Consider the following 22,586-nt stretch of genomic DNA (forward strand, 5'->3'; position numbering starts at 1 on the left):
ATAATGGTGCTTTTAAATGAGAACATGGAATACCAACTGTTTGCTATTACTGTCTGTGAAGGCAGGTTTGAAGGCAGGCAACACTTGATCTGCCAAGAAGTTCTTAAGCATGTTGAGTTAAAGGGGAATGGAAGGAGGGGGAACAGAGAGCAGTCTGTTAAGATTTCAAAAGAAAATAGTTGCCTCATAGACATGCAGACAGAGTAGGCGAAAGCACAGCAGCCACAACAGAGAGAGAAAAGAGAGAAAGTTTGCATAACAAAGCAAAATCTGTTTTCAGATCTGCTTTGGGCCTTACTAAACTCTAAGGACAGACTCGGTAATGGTTCTCCAAGGTGGAACATGTTCTGTGGAAGGCTGGCCACACATTCCCCCAAGCAGAAATTGCTATGATGAGCAGAAATGTCCCCAGATGTTCTGATGTTGGTGGCTGTCTTCCTCTACCATGTCTCAGGAGATACTCAATTTTCCCTTGCAGGTTGCAAGAATGTCCACTATGACCTTGTCTTCATCTTGGACACCTCCTCCAGTGTGGGGAAAGAAGACTTTGAGAAGGTCCGCCAGTGGGTGGCTAATCTGGTAGACACGTTTGAGATCGGACCAGACAAAACCCGGGTTGGTGTTGTCCGCTATAGCGACAGACCAACTACTGAATTTGAGCTTGGGAAATATCGGACTCGGGAGGAGATCAAAGAAGCTGCAAGGAATATCAAATACTACGGAGGCAATACAAATACCGGTGATGCCCTACGGTACATCAACACATACAGCTTTTCCATGGAGGCTGGTGGAAGGCCAAGCGACCGCACCATCAAAAAAGTGGCTATTCTTCTGACGGATGGCCGGAGCCAGGATTATGTCTTGGATCCGGCCACTGCAGCTCATAAAGCAGGCATAAGGATCTTTGCTGTAGGGGTTGGTGAGGCCCTCAAAGAAGAGCTGGATGAAATTGCTTCAGAGCCCAAGTCTGCCCATGTGTTCCATGTCTCAGATTACAATGCTATTGACAAGATACGTGGGAAACTGAGGAGAAGGCTTTGTGAAAGTAAGTAAGAAAGTCATTTCTTTGGCACAAAGGTTTTCACAGCCAATCTTCTATGGGCTTGGAGAGCTATGGCTTCATTAGATGTGGTAAAATGAAGGTACTCTGAAGTCCCATCACATGTCAGGTTTAGATTAAGAATGAATAATTTTATGTAGAATGTTTTAACGTGTACTCTTTCTGTCTTAGCATTCTACTTGAATTTAAGTCAATGGATGTGGCCTTGGACCCATGCTCTCATGGGTACCTGATGGAATTATAATTAGCAATGTACATAGCATGTGACTCTTTCATATATGATGATGCCATCACACACTTTTCTTCACTCAATGGTTATGTGACTTGTAAGGTTGAAAGAGAGACAATTTGTTCACTTAAAGGCACCTAGGGGAGTTAGGGGATAGTAGCCTGATATCTAGAGATCTCTGTTGGACAGAAGGCCTACAGCATGGGTAGGCAAACTAAGGCCCGGGGGCCCGATCTGGCCCAATCGCTTTCTAAATCTGGCCTGCAGACAGTCTGGGAATCAGTGTGTTTTTACATGAGTAGAATGTGTCCTTTTATATAAAATGCATCTCTGGGTTATTTGTGGGGCATAGGAATTCATTCATTTCCCCCCAAAAATATAGTCCAGCTCCCCACAAGATCTGAGGGACAGTGGACTGGCCCCTTCTGAAAAAGTTTGCCGACCCCTGGCCTACAGTTTAGTGGTTGAACATCTGCACTGCATGCAGAAGGTCTCGGGTTCAATCTGTGGTATCCCTGTCCCTGGTAGGACAGGGAAAAACTTTTGTTAGAAGCTCTGGAAAGCTTCTGCCAGTCAGTATTGGTAATACTGAGCTAAATGGACCAATGATCTGACTTGATAAAAAGCAGACTGCACATCATGAAAAGGCCATTATGGAGACAGCCTCCAATGTATCATAGAAAGCAGCTTTGCACATTTAAATTTTATTTTAATTGAAAGGCTTCACACACCCACACACCCACACACCCACACACCCACACACCATTAAATAGACTACAGGAAGCTCCCAAATGCTTTGGATTTTGCATCTGAGGGCTTGTCCCCAGAGCAGTCTTTGGCCTTACACATATTGTTAGACTCCAATTCCCATCAGCCCCAGCCAGCATGGCCGATGGTCAGGGATGATGGGAGTTGCAGTCCAGCAATGTCTGGAGGGCTAAATATTTCCATTCCTGATGTACAGCTATTGAGTTAGAACATTGGCCCATCAAGTTGAGTATTGTCTACCCTAACTGGCAGTGGTTTTCCAGAGTTTGAGATCTCCAGTCCTTCCTTCAGATGTCAGCGATTGAACCTAGGACGATCTGCATGCCAACCAGATGCTCTATCACTGAACTACTCCCCTTCTCTGTGTGTGAGGTGTCCCTGCCGATTTAGACCTTTTCGTGTGCTCTTTTAGAAGTTTCAGAAATATGCTCCTTGGAGGTCTTCATACAGACTAATCAGACAAGGTCTTGTCATAGGAATCAGCAGACTTGCGGTCTTGGGCAGTTGTCAGTTCTCAGAGAGCTGAGAGGCTAGAAGATGTTTAAGGCAGACATAGGAAACAAACGTGGCTGAGGTTCAATTTACACATTGGGCAAAATCTTACCATTCTTTCCTCTGCATTCCTGTATTCTGAGCTGCCTGGGCAGGCTGAGAATCTGACTAGAGGAAGTGTGACAGAGAGAAGTTGTTAATAGCTCTTCCCCTTCTAAACCTTCCCAGCAAAATCCCCCTCACTAAGCTGATGGGGAGAAGATACAGGGACTCCATCTCAACAATGCAGAAATCTGGCTAAGCCTTTGGAATGCCATGTAGCAATGCATTCTAAAATAGCTGGATATCGAAACCTCGTTTTGATTTACATGTGCTTAACACAGAGACGTTGTCATTAAAGTAGCTCAGATTGTGCTGGCTGGCTAAGAATATTCCTTTCTCCTCTTGGTGGTGCAGCACACTGCTTGTTTTGGAACCAGCCGGTTATTTATTCTAGCTGAAATTGCAGGGTTAGTGTCCCAAACTCCCCTGACATCATGAAGTTACACTCAAAAGGACGGATTTCCTGCTTTCAGCCTACAGTATGATCATCTCCAGGTTTTAATGTTGAAATGTCCTCTGGTGCAGTCGGGTTGATGCGTCCAATCAGGGGCATACAAAGGGAGGGCACCACTCACATGGTGACTGTACGGGCTGCCACATGTGCACAGTCTGTACGGGATGCCATGCATTTGCCACCGGGCAGTTTGCTCCGCCCCTCGGTGTCCCGCCCCAGGTGCCAGAGAAGGTCCCTCCACCACTGCATCCAATTGGTGGTGGGTTCATCACGGTTCCATGGGCATCACAAGTTACTTTTCTTTGATAAACATTCATTTTGTCACTCCCGGTCTGTGCTTGGGAATTTATACCTTGGAAGGAATGGCTGAGATTTGACTTCTTGAGAAACCCTGCCCTGTATGTCAAGAGAAGACCATTTCCTTCCTTTGCACGGTCACTTGCAAACAAGTTGTTTATTGAGCATTCATCCTGAATTGCTTGCTAGGAGGTTGTATGCCAATTGCATCAAGCAAGTATTATCCCACACTTTCCAGGGCAGGTTTCTTTCCCTTTCCTTCTTGCAAAGTCCACTTTTTCTGTGTGAGAATATGTTTCTGTGTGAGAGCTGCAAGTCAACTTTAATTGTGAAACCTCAATGCACCTGTTTGTGACTGAATCCCACTGAAAACAGTGGCAGTTTAGAAGCACACTGTGAACTATAGTGAAAACTATGGCTTTGCGCAAAGAATCCTGGGAACTGTAGTTCATTGAGAGGGGTGAGGGTTGTTGACAACTACAATTCCCAGCACCTTGAACCAGCTACAGTTCCAATGGTGCTTTGGGGGAAGCCATGAATTTTAAAGTGGTATAAGGGTGCTTTAGATGATATAATGCGGATATGAACAAGGAATGATAGCTTATGGGTTCGTGAAACCTTCTGCGCCATTTATTCATGACACCCTTCCAGAGAAGGATGTCTCTCTTGGGCTGACTGGCTTCCTTCTCTTTCCATAGCTCCGCTCCCAGTTTCAGAGTTCTTGCAATGTCACAAATTGTGATTCCCCACCCCACCCCCAGCTCTGCATACTTTTCAGCCCCCTCAGTGTCACTCATGAAGCCATAAAATCCCACACAAAACCAGAATGGTCCAAAATCTTTGTCTGTCTCGTGGGTCCCAAAATGGCTTTTCCTTGACCGTATCTCGTTTCAACCCTCCAGGAACTTTGCAATTTTATGAATGCTTTCTCATTTTAGCTGAATTCCTGAGGGCTCAACAGGAATCTGGAGAGTGAATTGAGGCTCTACAGTTTCACTCTCCCAGATGTGTTCATGTACCACAGGCGATGTGGCAGAGTGAAACATGTTCTTTAGTTTGTCCTGTTCAGCTGGAATGGGACTCAGTTCAGCTGACCATGCGGCCCAATTCTCATGTTCATTTCTGGTCATCAAGCCAATGCAGTCTCTGTGATTTTTGGGAACCGATTGACATGCTGTTCACTGCTTTCAATGGTCTGTTGGCCAAAAGGCAATATATAAATAAGCCATAGCATAATATGCAATGCCAGGATCATAGTGGCAGCGATAGCTAGAAGCAAGCTTAGTGGTGCTCCTACCAGTGGGCCAACAAAATGACAACATTTTATTCTGAGCATGGGGTTGTTCCTAGAATTGTTCCTCTGATGCTAACTTGAAGAAGGAACTAAAATCGCTGATTCTCCCGATTTTGGCTTTACGTGGCATTCTTAAAGTGTGTGCTTACTTGAAAGTACCAAACCAACAACTGATCCCAGGATACACCAGGTTCTTGTGAGTTTTGTTTGCTCATTGCCAGAGGGCTAGTTTGCTTCCCGTTTTATAGCTCCAATGAGAGGAGGATTTATTTTTGTGTGTGTGCAAAATGGGATTTGTCCTTCCACAAAATGCAAACATAACCTAGGAACTGGGGTCACGTTGGTCACCAACCCTGCTATTCATGATGGGTGGGTCAGTGAGCTACTGAGTCAAGAATTTGTCCCCATCTCAGGATGTATTACTGCAGATGTACAGCATTTTTCTGTTAGGGAAGGGAAACAGAAGACAGCATTTGTTCTTCCCATCTCATGGGAGTGGTGCCATCATCTAAGTATGTAGCTTCCAATGGAATTTTGTAAAAGCTGTACTCCAAAATGTAGCTTCCTATTAATGGGCAGAACTGGTCAACTCATATTTGGGATGCCCTGAGCCTGTAGGCTTTTTGGGAAGAGGAAACCTAATGTCACCTTGTATATTGCCATCAGCTCCTTAGGGAGATAAAAACCAAATGAAACCATTATTTTCTGGTTGTTAAGCTTTTTGTTTTTTTTCTATAGGATCATGAAAATGCAGCTCCCCCCCAAAAAAACACCAGCTAACAAAGCAATTGAAATAGTACAATACTCACTACCTCTGCATCCCCATTTCATTCTGCTGCATCCATAAATACACCCCAACACAGGAGCCGACTCCTAGGGGGTCAAGGTCCCTTTGGTCCCCCCAATAAATTATTTGAGGAGGTCAGCCCCCCCTCCAAGGTTTATGCGCATAGCCATTCAATTTTGTGAATGTGCTGCATCATGTGACTGATTGTGTGGGGCTGGGCTGGCTTAGCCCCCAATATTTTAGTCAAGTTGGCACCACTGCACTCCAATACCAATTGAGCATCCTCCCAGATCCAAAATGGCAGTATGTGGCTACTGGATTGCATCAAGCTGGATGAGTCACAAAGTGCAGGAGATATGCAGAAGAATATGATCCAGGTCACATTTAAATGAAAACTTACTTAGTTTGCACTTTCCAAAACAAAATGTGAACTGAAACATCACTATCCTTCAGAATTTTCACTTCTGAGAATTTTGCAATGCAGTTTCCCAGCCAAATCATGTGTCCAAAAAGCATGTACTAGGGTAAAGGGTCTAGGGATGCGGGTGGCGCTGTGGGTTAAACCACAGAGCCTAGGACTTGCCTACCAGAAGGTTGGTGGTTCGAAACCCCGTGACGGGGTGAGCTCCCATTGCTCGGTCCCTGCTCCTGCCCACCTACCAGTTCGAAAGCATGTCAAAGTGCAAGTAGATAAATAGGTACCGCTCCGGTAGGAAGGTAAATGGTGTTTCTGTACTCTGCTCTGGTTTGCCAGAAGCGGTTTAGTCATGCTGGCCACATGACCCGGAAGCTGTATGCTGGCTCTCTTGGCCAATAAAGTGAGATGAGCGCCGCAACCCCAGAGTCGGTCATGACTGGACCTAATGGTCAGGGGTCCCTTTACCTTTACCTAGGGTAAAGGGTCTGCATGAAGGAACATAGCAATGTCAATAACATGCAAAAGTGCATTGTATTAGGTACAATCATTGTTCACAAATGTATATATTAGGGGAAATTGCATGCAAAAATGTGTATATTAGGATTCGCCTTAGAAAGTTGATGAATCCTCAGAAGGATTTCAAAAAAAAATAGTAATTTTTATTGAATTTATATACCGCCCAGTACTCCCTGGTCTCAGGGCGGTTCACATGATAAAAAGAAAAAGAATTTTGCAAACTGATGTAAAGAACCAAACTTAAGATTTGGGGATGAAAAGTTAAACTGAGAGAAATCCAAATTGACAGATTTGTCTATCCCTAGTCACAAAGCAGAACTTGGCTGGGATCTGTCTGTCTCGGGAGCCAATGGAAGACTGCCCCTTTGGAGGTGAAAAAACGTTAGCTGATGTCATTCTGCTTTTGATGAAGCCCAGCTCCCCTTTGGACTGCAGCTTTCTAATGGAACTTTCCAATTCTACATTCTTTTAACCAAACATCTAACGGATGTCACTTCCCCTGAAATTTTGATTCTCACAGCTGATTTCCCTTCCCACCTTTCAGACTCTTGGTGAGGGGAGGAAGAGTACTGCTCAAGTCTAGACATGTAATTCTGTCTCTTTGATTACTTAAGCAGCTGTAGCGAATCGATGCCTCCCAGGAACAGAGGTTATAGTGGAGTTGGTGGAAGAGTGGGAACCCTAAACTTCCACTGCTGATTAGAAGGCAAGGCATGGGGCCATGGAGATGACTGGCAACAAGCTGAAAACTTTGCTTGCGCATAAGGCTGCAGAGGGGCAATGTGGTTTGAGAATCTGCCAAGTTGTGTTTTGTAGCAATATGTGCAGGGGAAAGCGCTGAGACAGAGCAAGGGTTTTGCATATCACTCCTGGCTTCTCCAAGGGCTGAATTCAAAGATGCTTCACTAATGTAAATCCCCTGTTTCATTATTACTATTATTACTATTATTACTATTATTATTATTTAAGATCCTTCCTTTGGAAAGTTCCTTGGGATTTTCAAAGCGTAGTGCAGTCTGTTAATGAAAAGAATGCCAGCAATAGCAGGAACAATCCTGAGCAGAGAAAACCGAGAGGTGATATGATAGGTAAAGGTAAAGTGACCCCTGACCATTAGGTCCAGTCGTGGCTGACTCTGGGGTTGCGGCGCTCATCTCGCATGGAAACGCTGTTTACCTTTCCGCCGGAGTGGTACCTATTTATCTACTTGCACTTTGACGTGCTTTTGAACTGCTAGGTTGGCAGGAGCAGGGACCGAGCAATGGGAGCTCACCCCGTCATGGGGATTCGAACTGCCGACCTTCTGATCAGCAAGCCCTAGGCTCTGTGGCTTAACCCATAGTGCCACCCATGTCCCTTACAAGTGATATGATAATTGCCTTTAAATATCTAAAGGACTGTCACATTGGAGGTGTGTAAACTTGTTTTCTGCTGCTCCAGAGGGTAGGATCCAAACCAATGGATTCAAATTGCAAGCAAGGAGATTCTGACTAAGCATTATGAAATATACTCGGAGTCGCAAAGTGATTTCATGCTCTTTATTCAGCTCATAGTGGTGAGGAGGAATGAATGAAAGTCCCCTCAAAGTATCTGCCTTATATACATTATTTACACAATGGGCTGCACATGATTGGCTAATTCCGGAATTGTACTGTAAACCAATCAGGTTGTGGATTCACTTCAATCTGGAGCATGATTGGGTGGTTCCTGCCAACCAATCATACTGCTGCATTGTTCTAGGACCAATCAGACTGCTGCATTCTGAATCCTATTGTTCTAGGACCAATCAGACTGCTGCCTTTTGGATCCTATTGTTCTAGGACCAATCAGACTGCTGCAGTTTGGATCCTATTCGACTCAGTACATAACACCCCTCCCCTCTAAGTTCCAGTCCTGCCCGGGAGGTCGCATTCATAGTCCTCAAGGTACGCTGGCGGCCTACGTGTGCGTTGCGGCCTGGGGTGTTCCCTGGTCCGGGGTTCTGGTTCTGGCTCGTGTTCCAAGGATGCTGGCTGTGATGGGGCTGTTTGGTCTGGCGCAACCGGCTCGCTCAGTCGTGGTTCTGGTTCCGGTGTCCTTTCGGCCTCCCGGGACCTCTCTGTATTTACTGGTTCTGCCTCTCCTGCTGGCCCCTGCTGCTCTATGGGCCTCACTGCCCCACTGTTCCCCTGGGACTCCTCTGACCTGTCCTCCTCCTCCTGGTTTTCTCCCGGGAATCGTCGCCGTATCTGGTCACAGTGGCGGCGCCAGCATTGCCCCCCATCCGTTAGCACCTCGTACGACACGGGGCCAGTGACCCTGGTGACTGTGGCGGGTACCCATGCAGGGCCTGCCCCAAAATTCTTTGCGTACACTGGGTCCTGGGCCTCGAAGGTCCGGGGGTTCCTGCCTTCCCCCACCCCTACCTCATCCTGAGCTCTATCGGGGTGAAGGCGGTCCAATCTGATTGCAAGGCGCCGACCCATTAGTAGTTCAGCGGGGCTCCGGCCAGTCGTTGAGCTGGGGGTGCTGTGCTGTGCTAGAAGGAATGTGGCAAGGCGGTACTCCCAATCCCCTTGCGTCATGCGGCGAAGGGTGTCCTTGGTGGTCCGCACCATGCGTTCTGCTTGGCCATTGGTGGCAGGGTGGAATGGCGCCGAACGGATGTGGCGGATGGCGTTCTGCGCTGTGAAGGTTTGGAATTCTCCTGACGTAAATGCAGTCCCGTTGTCTGAGACGAGAGTGTCAGGGAGCCCGTGCGTTGCAAACAGCCTGCGTAGTACCCGGATGGCTGCGGATGTAGAAGTGGATGGTACCAGTGCGACTTCCAGCCATTTGGTGTAGGAGTCCACCACTATGAAGAATGTTTTCCCCTGAAAGGGGCCAGCGAAGTCCACATGCAGGCGTGACCATGGTGCTCGGGCAGACTCCCAGGACTGGACTGGGGCCCTTGGGGGATCTGGGCGGGATTCTTGGCAGGCCTGGCAGTGTTTGACCCAGGCCTCTATCTCTCCGTCGATCCCCGGCCACCACACATAACTCCTGGCAAGGGCCTTCATTCTTACTACCCCTGGGTGTGTCTCGTGTAGGGCTGTGAGGACCCTTTTGCGGAGGGGCTGGGGAACAACGACCCTGCTTCCCCATAACAGGCACCCCTTGTGGGCCGACAGTTCATGTTTGCGGGTTGTGTAGCTGGCGAATTCTGGCCCGGGGCTGCTGCTGGGCCATCCCCTCCACACCCAGTCCAGGACCCGGGAGATGACCCTATCTTTCTTGGAATGGTGTGCAACTTCTTGTGCCTGAATGGGGCGGTCGGGAAGCAGCTCCAGGCTCATAACCTCTTGTGCAGGTGCCGGGTCGGGGCCTGTTTCTGGTAGTGGTAGCCTGCTGAGGGCGTCCGCATGGCCCATCGCCTTCCCAGGGCGGTGAATCAGTGCATACTGGTAGCTGGCAAGGAAAATTGACCACCTGAGGACACGAGGAGACAGCACTTGGGGGGTCTGCTTTTCGGGGGCAAACAAGCCAAGCAACGGTTTGTGGTCAGTCACCACGGTGAAGGGCCGCCCATACAAGAAATCATGGAATTTTTTTACTCCCTTCACGATTGCCAGGCCCTCCTTGTCGATTTGTGAGTAGTTCCGCTCGGTTGCGTTGAGTGTCTGGGAAAAGTATGCCACCGGTACCTCTCTTCCATCTGGGAGTTGGTGTCCCAGGACAGCGCCAATGCCATAGGGTGAGGCGTCGCATGCTAGCACCACCGGCAGCCTCTCGTCGAAGTGTGCCAAGACCGAGTTTGAGACAAGCAAGTCCTTGACTTCCTGGAATGCGGCCTCCTGGCGATGGCCCCACACCCAAGGGGCCCGCTTGTCCAGGAGTCTGTGTAGGGGCTCCGCTACCGCCGCCTTGTGGGGAAGGAAGGAATGGTAAAAGTTCAATAGTCCCAAGAAGGCCTGAAGTTCAGTCTTGTTCCTGGGCGCTGGGGCATCACAAATGGCCCGTACCTTGTCCCCAGTCGGGTGGACCCCTTCTGCGTCCACCATGAATCCCAGAAAGTCCACCTGGGGCACTCCTAGTAGACATTTTTCCCGCTTTACCTTGAGACCCGCTGTCTGGAAACGGTGCAGAACGGTGCGGAGGCGGTCCTCAAACTCCTCTGGTGTGGGCCTGGCAATCAACACATCATCGAAGAAGGGGGTGACGCCAGGAATCCCTTTAAGGAGAGAGTCCATTAGATTCTGGAATATGCCTGGTGCCACGCTGATACCGAATTGCAGCCGCTTTACCCTGAATGCTCCTCTGTGCGTCACAATCGTCTGTGCCTCTGCTGTTGCCTCATCTACTGGCAGCTGTTGATATGCTTGGGCCAAGTCCAGCTTGCCAAAAATTTTCGACCCAGCCAGGGTGGCAAGGACATGGCTGACCACTGGCACTGGGTATGCATGGGCCGTGAGGGCCTTGTTTATGGTACATTTGTAGTCTGCGCAGATGTGGACTGAGCCATTAGGCTTGACAGGTGTGACGATTGGGGTTTCCCAGGGGGCATTAGGTACCGGTTCCAGCACTCCTTGCTCCACGAGCCGGTCCAATTCCTCGTCTATACGGGGTTTCAGAGCGAACGGGACCCGGCGGGCCTTGAGCCTGACTGGTCGTACTGCGGGGTCAAGCTGTAGAGCAATGGGGGGGCCCGTATACTGTCCCAATTTCCCATCGAAAACCCCCGGAAATTCCTTGCATATGGCGTCCACGTCCACTTGTAAGCTAGTGTGGTTCACCCCGGTGACAGCTAGCCCCAGTGGTCCAAACCATGCCAATCCCAGTAAGCTAATGTAGGGGCCCTTGACCACAAGCAAGTCCAGTTGCCGCGTCCGCCCTCGGTATTGCACCCTGAAGGTCCCCACCCCCATTGTGGGGACCTTACGTTTCTGGAAGTCCCGGAGGGTGAATGGGGCCGGCCTGAGTTTGGGACCCCCAGTAGGACACAGTTTCCTTAAGGTCCTTGCCGAGATTATGGATAGAGTTGAACCCGTGTCAAGCTCCATGCGGCATGGGGCCCCCTCTATCTGTACCTCTACATAAATTTTCTCTATGTTGGGGTGGGGCAACTGGTATACCTGGAAGTCCGTGAGCTCTGTCGAGTTGCCTTGGTGCGTTGGGCCCCGGGACCTGGGGTTCTTGGATTGGTCGTCTGATGCCTGGTGTCGGGTGGGCCGAGCCCGACACACCCGGGCGATGTGTCCCGATTTTCTGCACTGTCTGCACTCTGCATTGCGGAAACGGCAGGTCCTCCTCTCATGACTTTCTCCACAGCTTGCGCAGTTCCCTCCTTCTCGTCGAGGCAGCTGTGGTATGTGGGCTGCTTGAGTGCGCTGCTGTACTCGGTGCACCTCCTCCCTGTCAGATCCTGAGTCGTCGGTGAGGTCTTCATGGTGGACCCTCGGTTGGGACGGCTGGCTCGGCCGTGCCTCTTGTGTCGACCTCTCGGCAGCTTCCGTTGCCAGGGCCTCCTCCAGAGCGACCTGGAACGTTAGGTTCTTCTTAGCGTAGAGGCGTCGTTGCAGCTTCTCATCCCTCAGGCCACCGACGAGGCGGTCATGAAGCATGCTCTCCAGCTCTGAGAAGTTGCAGAACCGGGCGGCTTGGCGGAGAGAGGTCACAAACCCAGTTATGGTTTCCCCAGGGGCTTGCCGCTTTGCGTAGAAGGCATTTCGACGAGCCACCACTGAGGGCTGTGGTGAAAAGTGCCCCTTCAGCTGTTCCATTATTGTTTTGTATGGAACAGTAGCAACGTCTTCAGGCGCAAGGAGAGCCCGGGCGATTTCAAATGTCTCCTCTCCGCAGACGCTGAAGAATATTGCCCTCTTCTTGGCGTCTTCATCATCGGTGACCCCTTTGGCTTCTAGGAGGAAGGTGAAACGGGAGGCGTACGCTTCCCAGTCTCCAGATGCTGGGTTGAACGGCGAGAAGTTGCTGTCAGTTGCCATTCTGAGTTCCTTGTGTCCCGGAGCTGAAGCTTGGATACACGGTGCGAGGCAGCGGTGCGGCAGGTGGCGGTGCTGCGGTGCTGTGTGTGGCAGTCAGCTCAGCGGGATCCCACCTTCGTCGCCAGTGAAATATACTCGGAGTCGCAAAGTGATTTCATGCTCTTTATTCAGCTCATAGTGGTGAGGAGGAATGAATGAAAGTCCCCTCAAAGTATCTGCCTTATATACATTATTTACACAATGGGCTGCACATGATTGGCTAATTCCGGAATTGTACTGTAAACCAATCAGGTTGTGGATTCACTTCAATCTGGAGCATGATTGGGTGGTTCCTGCCAACCAATCATACTGCTGCATTGTTCGAGGACCAATCAGACTGCTGCATTCTGAATCCTATTGTTCTAGGACCAATCAGACTGCTGCCTTTTGGATCCTATTGTTCTAGGACCAATCAGACTGCTGCAGTTTGGATCCTATTCGACTCAGTACATAACACATTAGGAAGGACTTTCTGACAGCAAGGGCTGCTTAGCTGTGGAACGGACTCCCTTGGAAGGTCGTGGACTCTTAGGACCCAGGGAAGCTGGCTATGGAGGAAGAAGAACATCTTCTGCAGAAGGTGCCCAATTTAATCCTTGGGATCTCCAGATAGGACTGGAAGACACCTCTGTCTGAAACCCTGGAGAACCACTGCCTGCCACTGTATACAGTACTGATTGGACAACTGATTTGACACAGTATGAGGCAGCATCCGGTTTTCCTCTTGAAGAGAATCCTAGAGTTGGAGACAGCCTCGTGGAGCAGCTAGTCAAGCCCTCTGATGTAAGCAGAGTTAGAGGTTCCCAAAACAGATGGTTGTCCCCCTGGGGTCCCGAGTAGGGATAACCCCCTCTAGGTGAGCATACCCCCCAACATTTCTCCAATGTAAATAGGGATGTCCCATTCCATAATGATAATTTTACTATTTATACCCCACACATCTTACCTGGTTGCCCCAGCCAGTCTGGGCAGCTTCCAACATATATAAAAAACATAATAAAATATTAAACATTAAAAAAACACAAAACACCACTTCCCTATACAGTGGTGCCCCGCAAGACGAACACTTCGGAAGACGAAAAACTCGCTAGACGAAGGAGTTTTTCGTTTTCTTTGCCGCTTCGCAAGACGCATCTCCCTATGGGCTTGCTTCGCAAAACGAAGCTATCCCCGCAAGCTCCGGGGATAGCGGGGAAGCGCAGCGCGTCTTCCCCGCTGTCCCCGGACCTCTTTTGAAGCAAGGGGCGGCGGGGAGAAGATCGCTTCTCCCTGTTGCCAGCCCCGCAATCTCCGGGGACAGAGGGGAAGGCGTGCGCGCCTTCCCCTTTCTCCCTGGACCCCTTTTGAACCAAGGGGCAGCAACGGGGAGAAGCGATTCTCCCCGCTGCCCCTTCCCTTGCTTTAAAACAGGTCCCCAGAGATTGCGCGGCAGGCAACGGGGAGAAGCAATCTTCTCCCCACCGCCCCTTGCTTTAAACAGGTCTGGGGACAGAGGGGAAGGCGCGTGGCGCTTCCCCTCTGTCCCAGGACGGTCTCCATAGGAACACATTGATTGATTTTCAATGCATTCCTATGGGAAACCGTGCTTCGCAAGACGAAAAACTCGCAAGAAGAAAAAACTTGCGGAACGAATTAATTTCGTCTTGCGAGGCACCACTGTACAGGATTGCCTTCAGACGGCTTAAGGGTTGGATAACTCCATACCCTCCAACATTTGTTCATTGAAAATAGGGACATCCCACCATACCCTCCAACATTTCTCCTATGAAAATAGGGACATCCTAAGGAAAAGTGGATCACTGCAGATGGTGACAGCAGTCATGAAATTAAAAGACACCTGCTTCTTGGAAGAAAAGCAATGACAAAACTAGACAGCATCTTAAAAAACAGAGACATCACCTTGCCAACAAAGGTCCGTATAGTTAAAGCTATGGTTTTCCCAGGAGTGATGTATGGAAGTGAGAGCTGGACCATAAAGAAGGCTGGTCGCCGAAGAATTGATGCTTTTGAATTCTGGTGCTGGAGGAGACTCTTGAGAGTCCCATGGACTGCAAGAAGATCAAACCTATCCATTCTTAAGAAAATCAGCCCTGAGTGCTCACTGGAAGGACAGATCCTGAAGTTGAGGCTCCAATACTTTGGCCACCTCATGAGAAGAGATGACTCCTTGGAAAAGACCCTGATGTTGGGAAAGATGGAAGGCACAAGGAGAAGGGGACGACAGAGGACGAGATGGTTGGACAGTGTTCTTGAAGCTACCAGCATGAGTTTGACCAAACTGCGGGAGGCAGTAGAAGACAGCAGTGCCTGGAGTGCTCTGGTCCATGGGGTCACGAAGAAATCGGACATGACTAAATGACTAAACAACAACAAAGGAAAAGTGGGACATTCCAGGATCAAATCAGAAACCAGAACGGCTGCTCTAAATCAGGGGCATCCCTGGAAAATAAGGGCCCTTGGAGGGTCTGGGTGAGTAGCTTAGACATCTGATGGGAACTGTTCTGAGACTAGAAGGAAACTAGATGTGCTGGGATTGTGGGAATGGACAACTGTGCCTCCTCCCCACCTAATAAGCAGTTTGTTGGCACCTATCCTAGTTGTTGTTGTTGCTTTACATGACCGCAATAACTCAAGGACTGCCTCTCTCCATATGAACCAACCTGGACCTTGTGATCATCTCCTGAAGCCCTTCTTTGTGTGCCTCCTCCGCTAGAGATCCAGAGGGTGGCAACACAAGGATGGGCCTTATCTGTGGTGGCTCCCTTCTCTGGGAGCGCTCTCCCCAGAGAGGCTTGCCTGGAGCCTTCATTGCATATATTTCGTGTCAGGCAAAAACGTTACTCTTCAATCTGGCCTTGGACTGATTAAACCTTCTATGACCTTTGAAATGTGATTGCGGGAGGGGGTGGTTATTGACTTGTATTTGTATTTGTTTATTATGTATTTTGTGTCCTCATTTTCTTTTTTTATGTTGTGAACTGACCAATGATCTTCAGGTGAAGGGTGATATGCAAGTTTAATTAATAAGAGTAATAATAATAATTAATGGGGTATCTCCTTCCTGTAAAATGTTACCAAACTGACAAGTGGCTGGGTACCCTATTACAGGTCACTAGGGCAGACTGACAGTCTCAACAACCTGGGATACAAATGTGCACGGTTTTTTTTTTTGACGTGGTTGGTTGTAGGGAATCAGAGATACAGCGGTACCTTGGTTCTCGAGCTAAATCCGTTCTAGGAGTCCGTTTGACTTCTGAAATGGTTCGAAAACCAAGGCACAGCTTCTGATTGGCTGCAGGAGCTTACTGCAGCCAATCGGAAGCTGCAGAATCGGTGTCGGACGTTCGGCTTCTGAAAAACTTTCACAAACTGGAACACTCACTTCCGGGGTTGCGCTGTTCGGGAGCCGATTTGTTCAGGAGCCAAGATGTTTGGGAACCAAGGTACTATTGTCATGAATTTGGTATGCTGTGCCACATGGGTGCATTTTCAAAAGGGTGTCCCATATATTGAGGCTGGATGGGTTGGAGAGAAATCAAGCAAATAATTCCCATATAACTGAACAGCTGATGTTATGATGGGAAACACACAGTTCATCAAATGGGTGCTATTCCCCTCACACCCTAGAAAATATGTTTAACGTATAAGTAGCTGTTAGAATTCAGGCTCGGTCAGAGGTATGTGCCTATCTGCAGGCACCGGCTGAATTCCTTTGACCTCCCTCCGGCGACTCCCGGCAGGAAAAAACACACGAGGTCCGTTCCGGCGATTTTCCTCAGGCTGTGAGAAAAACACACCAACTGCTTCTCCTCCTTCTCCTCCTCCCTGCATAGCCCCAGGGAGGGGAATGAGACACAGACAGAAATGTAACTACATTGCTTTTATTCCTGTCTATAGCAGTCATACAGTAAAGATGTCTGCTCTCTTCAACAAAACAGAGAGAAACTCCAAACTCCACCCATGTACATCCTGTACAGGTCATATGACACACACTGAGCTCATATCCTGTGCTCAATAAGGATGGACTGCCCCTTTGTTTCCATGGCAGCAGTCACACACATCCTGTTTGGCTTTCCAGCCACTAGCAGCTGTCTGAGCTGTTAGAGCCTTTGCTTGCTGCTGCATTGCTGCTTTAGAATAACAGTAGCATGGTTGAAAAGGGATGCGGTTGGCGCTGTGAGTTAAACCACAGAGCCTAGGACTTGCCAATCAGAAGGTCGGTGGTTCGAATCCCCGCGATGGGGTGAGCTCCCGTTGCTCGGTCCCAGCTCCTGCCAACCTAGCAGTTCGAAAGCACGTCAAAGTGCAAGTAGATAAATAGGTACCGCTCTGGCGGGAAGGTCAACGGCGTTTCTGTGTGCTGCTCTGGTTTGCCAGAAGCGGCTTAGTCATGCTGGCCACATGACCCGGAAGCTGTACGCCGGCTCCCTCGGCCAATAAAGTGAGATGAGCACTGCAACCCCAGAGTCGACCACGACTGGACCTAACGGTCAGGGGTCCCTTTACCTTTACCTTTAGCATGGTTGAAAAGACACTACTTGCCCCTCTTATAATTATTCTTCTCTCTCTCTCTCTCTCTCTCTCTCTGTGAAACAACCCTAAGCAGGGATCTGATACAAATATGGAATCTGAGAAATTGCATTAGTGAGCTGCAGTGACATCTGCTGGATGTTTTTTTAAAAAATAAAAAATAAATCAGGATTCTTCCCGAGCAAATTCCAGTAAACAACCATGTAATGCTGCACGACAAATCAGAAGGCGTTTTCAATAAATCATTTTGATTACTTTTAATCGAGGAAGTGTATGTGCAGCCCAACTGACTGTAAAAGTCGCTCTTCTATACCAGAACAGCTGTGCAATACAGGGCTTTGAGGCGCTCAGCCTTTTAAGACAGTAACAGGGTTTGACTGAATTTTAAAAAATGAGTTGAAAACAATTATGTGACAAATTTGCATGGCTTTCAGCACCCTTTGAACAAGACATACATTTGAGAAATCAGGCATCCTATTTGAAACTAGAACCAGTGAATCAACTACCCTTTGAAAAAGGCCATCGTTCCTATCTATTCTCACCACACTAAAAGCCAAATGGCCAATTTCAGAAAGTGGACTAAAAAATAACAATTTCTACCCAGCTCAAGTGTCTGGCATGCAGTTCATCTCTTACCATTTGCCAGAACAAAGATCAATGGGTTTAAAGTACCCCAGGGCTCTGCCTGTCCCTTCACAGACTCGCCAGGCTTTCATGGCTGGCCCTATGCCCCATCGCTTCCACCCTGGACTGGGTGCAAAGCCAATTCTAACCCCCCAGCCCATCAGCACACAGCACAGATCAGGCCAAGGGATAGTGCAGTCCCCATCTATCCTGCAGATAATCAGCTGACCACCATTCTCTGCATGATTTTCTAGGCTTGTTTGCAGAAGTGCTTTTATATAGTGGCTGGTTTGGGCCATGATACAGCCAAGACTCTGCCTTGCCCCTTAAATTTGTTATTTGCCCTTCCTTTTGCTGCAGCCAGCCACTGTGCCAGCCAGGTCAGGGCTAAATATCCACATTTTCTTAAGTGCTTTCCAAGGGTATTTATTTCCTTCAAAATATTTACTCAAATCCTTCTGGTGGCATTTGCTTTTTTATGTGGGTAGGGATAAAACACCCTTCCTTAAAAACCATCTGTCTATGTAGCCTTAACAAAGAGAGAAGAACAATTGACCTTTCATGGGATTTTTGAGCAGAGACCAAGGAAGAGGAGGAGGAGGAAAGAGTTTCTACCTAGACAAATGTTGGCATCTGGCAAATGTGACAGAGTTCAGCTTGTTGCCTGGCTGTGATTTACAACCTGAGGCTATAATCGTCCCACGCAGGCGGGAGGCCATTAGGTTTAATCCTGCCATCCTTGTCCGGAGAGAGCCACAATAAAGAAGGTGATGTTTTTTATTGGACAGTTCTCGCTATGCCCACTTTGTCTTTTTCATCCTTCGGGGCCAACGGGTGACTTCAAAGCAGCCCTCTTGCTAAATAGTTCTTAACTTTGACAAAGTACGGTGAAGCGTGGCAAGTGTCTGAAACCCTCGTGGCCTTTATATGCGGTACCCAGGATTACTTCTTTAAATGTGGTGTTGGGATAGTAGAAAATTATGCTCCTGCTATCCTGTATTAGCCTGTTCCAGATCCCAGAACCTAAATTCTGAACTTTAGAATCCAGATCCCGAGGACCAGGAAATTAACTTTCCCCAATCACTGCATTTCCAGGGCAGGAAAAGTTTGTCCTGCAGATATTGATATGAGAAGGAGCACAGCTTGGAACATCCTCTTGACATGTATGAAGATTCAGGTGTAACCAGGGATGCTTGAGCTCCATTTTTCCCCCAGCTTTTGATATGAACTAACCAGAACTGCACTTCTCAAATGAATGTACAGATTGGAATATTCATTTCGATTTTGCACTGTTCTCAGCTTAACAAAGGGTCCAAAATGTATATTTTGGGGAGGGGAATACATTTCCAAATGCATTTTGGGAGAGACATCTTCTCTTTGATCCTTACCAACAATCACAGGTTCTTCTTCTTCTTTGGCAGTCACTCATCACTGAGTAAGATTGTCTTCCATGAACACAGTTTTAACAAAACAAATTCCTTCCAGTAGCACCTTAAAGACCAACTAAGTCAGTTCTTGGTATGAGCTTTCGTGTGCATGCACACTTCTTCAGATACACTGAAACAGAAGTTTCCAGACCCTTCTATATAGTGAGAAGGTGGGGAGGGGTATTACTCAGAAGGGTGGTGGGAATGGGTGATTGGCAGATAGCTGTGATGAGCCTGTTGACAACTCTTAACGACTGCAATAGGTCTTACAGGAAAAAGCAAGGGGTGAAAAGGTGAAAAATGGCTTTGTCATGTATAATGAGATAAGAATCCAAGGTCTTTGTTCAGACCAGGTTTCTTCATGGTTTTGAGTTTGGTGATAAGTTGTAATTCAGCAGCTTCTCTTTCCAGTCTATTTCTGAAATTCCTTTGTAGTAAAACAGCTACTTTGAGATCTTGTATAGAATGTCCTGGGAGATTGAAATGTTCTCCTACTGGTTTCTCTGTCTTGTGATTCCTGATGTCCGATTTATGTCCGTTTATTCTTTGGCGTAAGGTCTGGAAGGTCACAGTTTTAACAGTGAGCCCATAAGTGACAGTGGAGGCCAATTCTGGATCCACACGTCCTTCCACAGTGAGGACATAGGTTTCCAGGTGGGAGTTGATTACAGTGAGGGTTTGCCAAATGTGCCTTCCTCTTAGCATGCTTCTCCTTTCCTTCCTGAGTTCAAATGTCTTCCAACCCATGACACTTTTGGTAAAGGCTGTTCTCCAATTGGAGTGCTCACAGGCCAGTGTTTCCCAGTTGTCGGTGTTTATACTACATTTCTTTTAGATTTGCCTTGAGAGAGTTTTTTGTTGTTGTTGTTGAGCACCAATATTACGCTTTCCATTTTTAAGTTCGGAATAGAGTAGTTGCTTTGGAAGACGATAATAATCAAGAATCCGCAAAACATGGCCAGTCCGACAAAGCTGATGTTGAAGAATCATTGCTTTGACACTGGTGATCTTTGCTTCTTCCAGTACACTGGCATTAGTTTGCCTGTCTTCCCATGTGATGTGTAAAAATTTTCGGAGACAACGTTGATGAAATCTTTCAAAAGATTCCAACAGGTTCTGCACAGGGTTGCTGGCATCCATCTCTTTCGAGAGACAATGGATTGTGCTTCTGGGGGGTGAAGTGGAACTGCTGCATTTGGAACAAGTGACCTCCCTGGGGCACAATCCTGGGTAGTGTGAATGGAAGTTCTGGGCTCCCAGATGAGAAGACCCTCCTCTCAGTCTTTGCTTGCTGGTCCAAAGAAAAGCAGAGCAGAACAAGAATTATAACAATATGATAACATAGTATTATATACTGATACCGGAAAAATCCGAGGGCTCCCTTGGACAAAAAGTAAAGACACCAACCAGAGTAAATTGGAGCAAATCAGCAGCCTGAAGGCTTGGTCTTTATTGACTGTTGCAACAGGGTGCTCCCCTCACTTGCAGGTGAGAGGAAAGACACAGAAAAATGGTGTGCAAGACCTTATAAAAACTTTTGAAATTCCACTCCTCTAGGTCAAGCCCACCCCCAGAAACATCATGCATACATTACAGAAAGGAGGGGTTGAGGGAGGAGTTGCAGTGGTAACCCGAGTGCCCTGTCACCTGGCTGGTTCCCTTCTCCCCCTCCCCATGAGTCACTTCCAGGAGACAAAGGGGAGTTTGCAGTTTCCTGCCCCCAGAGGGAAGATCTGATCATTGTCCTTTGTTTCAGTCCATGCTGAATCCACTCCCATATGCAAGTTCTTTGTGATCTTGATTGTCTTCTGTCTAGGACCATCAGGGTTGGCATAGCAACTGGGCAGGGCTCCTGTGGATGTGCTGGTATGCTGAAGGGATTATGGCTGCCCTGTATCAAGCCTTCCCCATTTTGTAGTCCTTCCTTCATGGAGTAAAATAAAAGTGGATCAGTGCAAATCCGATGTATGGTTGATTTTCTATGAATTTATAACAGAAGCGTAGCGTATGTAGTGTGTGAGTGTGAGTGTGTGAGGTTTGTACAAACTGAATGATTGGGGTGGGGGGTTCCTGCTACAATACAAACAGCAGAATTTATCATTTGATGTAGTAAACCAGAAATGGAAGCTGAGTGAAGTCAACAGTGAGGGGGGGGGGGGGGAATTGGAAAAGGAATGTTTTGTAATGGTATTGGATATTTGTTATGAGAAAGGAAAAGTCAATAAAAACTATTTTAAAAAGAAAAGAAGAAAAGAGAGCAATGTGTTTGGCATCAACTCGGCTACAGGAGTTGCCAGAAGGAAGCATGCAAGGCACCATCCAACTGTCTTAAGGACTCCATTCTGAATTTGTGAAGAGTTGACTCCTTAGTCACATCTTCTCCTGAAGATATCCTGCAAGGCAGCAGAGGTTTAGGGTATGAGTTTTCATTCTCCTGGAGAGACTACCTTTCCAGGTTGATGAGCAGTTGATGAACAGTATCTGCCCCTCACTTCCCTCTACAGAACTTGCAGAAACTGCCTTCTTGACCACTGGACCTATTATTGATATCATCTTCTCAATCCAATGGTGACTGTTGTCACTTGCGGGGGAAACACTTCTGCCTGTATTACAAGAATTTCTGTCTGTTAAGAAATCCTCCTAGAATGGACCCTGTGCAATATTGTAAAGTGATGACTACATTTGTGTGGAATCATCTGGGATGAGTGCCTTCAATCTTCGCCCTCTGATTTTGCTCCTACAACATTTTCCCCATTCCCATAGAAAGAAAATAAAGGCTGGGTATCAGAAGAAAAAGGCTCCTGAAATAGATGAAATTTTCCCCAAACCTCAAATTGTCCCACAAACAACAACAACAGAGACAACTTCTTGTAGCCTACCTCTGGTAAAAACCCCAGTTTCAAAGTTAATTCCCAGAGGGCACTGGGAAACTCAACAATCTCTACCTAGGATGTAATTGTGCAAGGAAGCTCAGCTATGCTGATCAAATTTTTTTTTATGTATGTTTTTTGGGACCACAAAGGGGGCAGCAGCAACCACAACACTTGGGATACTCATTGAATTTGCTTCTGCCAGACTCTTCTCCTTGATTTTGAGGAGCTGCTTTTTCCAGATGCATTTTCTGGAATGGGATTTAAAATGTCAGGATCAGCTACACTTCAGGATGCAGAGTTCTAGAATTTTGCAAGTAAGATGAAGGAGCTTGGGGAGTTTCTTGACACAGCCCAGATAACAGCTTTGTCCCTTGATTCTGTTGAGCATGTGACATAGGTCCTGGGCTTTCAGAGGAGTCAGTTAGTGGCGACAGGATTTCCTTGGCTGATTGCAAAAAGCACTGCACTTGTGAGTAGGCCTCCTTCCTTCCAGCATGGAACCGAAGTGTTAATGTGCCAGGCATGCTGGCTCCAGAATCCTCCTCTGAGAGCCTTCCCTTGAACGTACACTTCCCCCCTCTGTGGACACATCATCATCAACTTCTCCTCACACCATTGACCTGTCAAGATTCTTGCTGGGTGAACAACGCAGGGTGTTCAATCCGGCCGTGACCCCCAGGAACTGGCAGCTGCAGAAGTCTGACCTGTTCATACAT

The 22,586-nt window shown here is 47.8% G+C and overlaps 1 protein-coding gene across 1 annotated transcript in view; it reads left to right on the plus strand.

Annotated features, from left to right (window-relative positions):
- Positions 1-22,586, plus strand: part of COL22A1 (collagen type XXII alpha 1 chain) — a 196,442-nt gene that overhangs the window by 24,512 nt on the left and 149,344 nt on the right. The window contains exon 3 of the mRNA XM_081873968.1: positions 479-1,045. Coding sequence (XP_081730094.1) covers positions 479-1,045 — 567 coding nt within the window. The remainder of the gene's footprint in view (positions 1-478; positions 1,046-22,586) is intronic.

This window comes from Podarcis erhardii (assembly GCF_964252035.2).
Source record: "Podarcis erhardii genome assembly, chromosome: 8".
Lineage (NCBI taxonomy): Eukaryota > Metazoa > Chordata > Lepidosauria > Squamata > Lacertidae > Podarcis > Podarcis erhardii.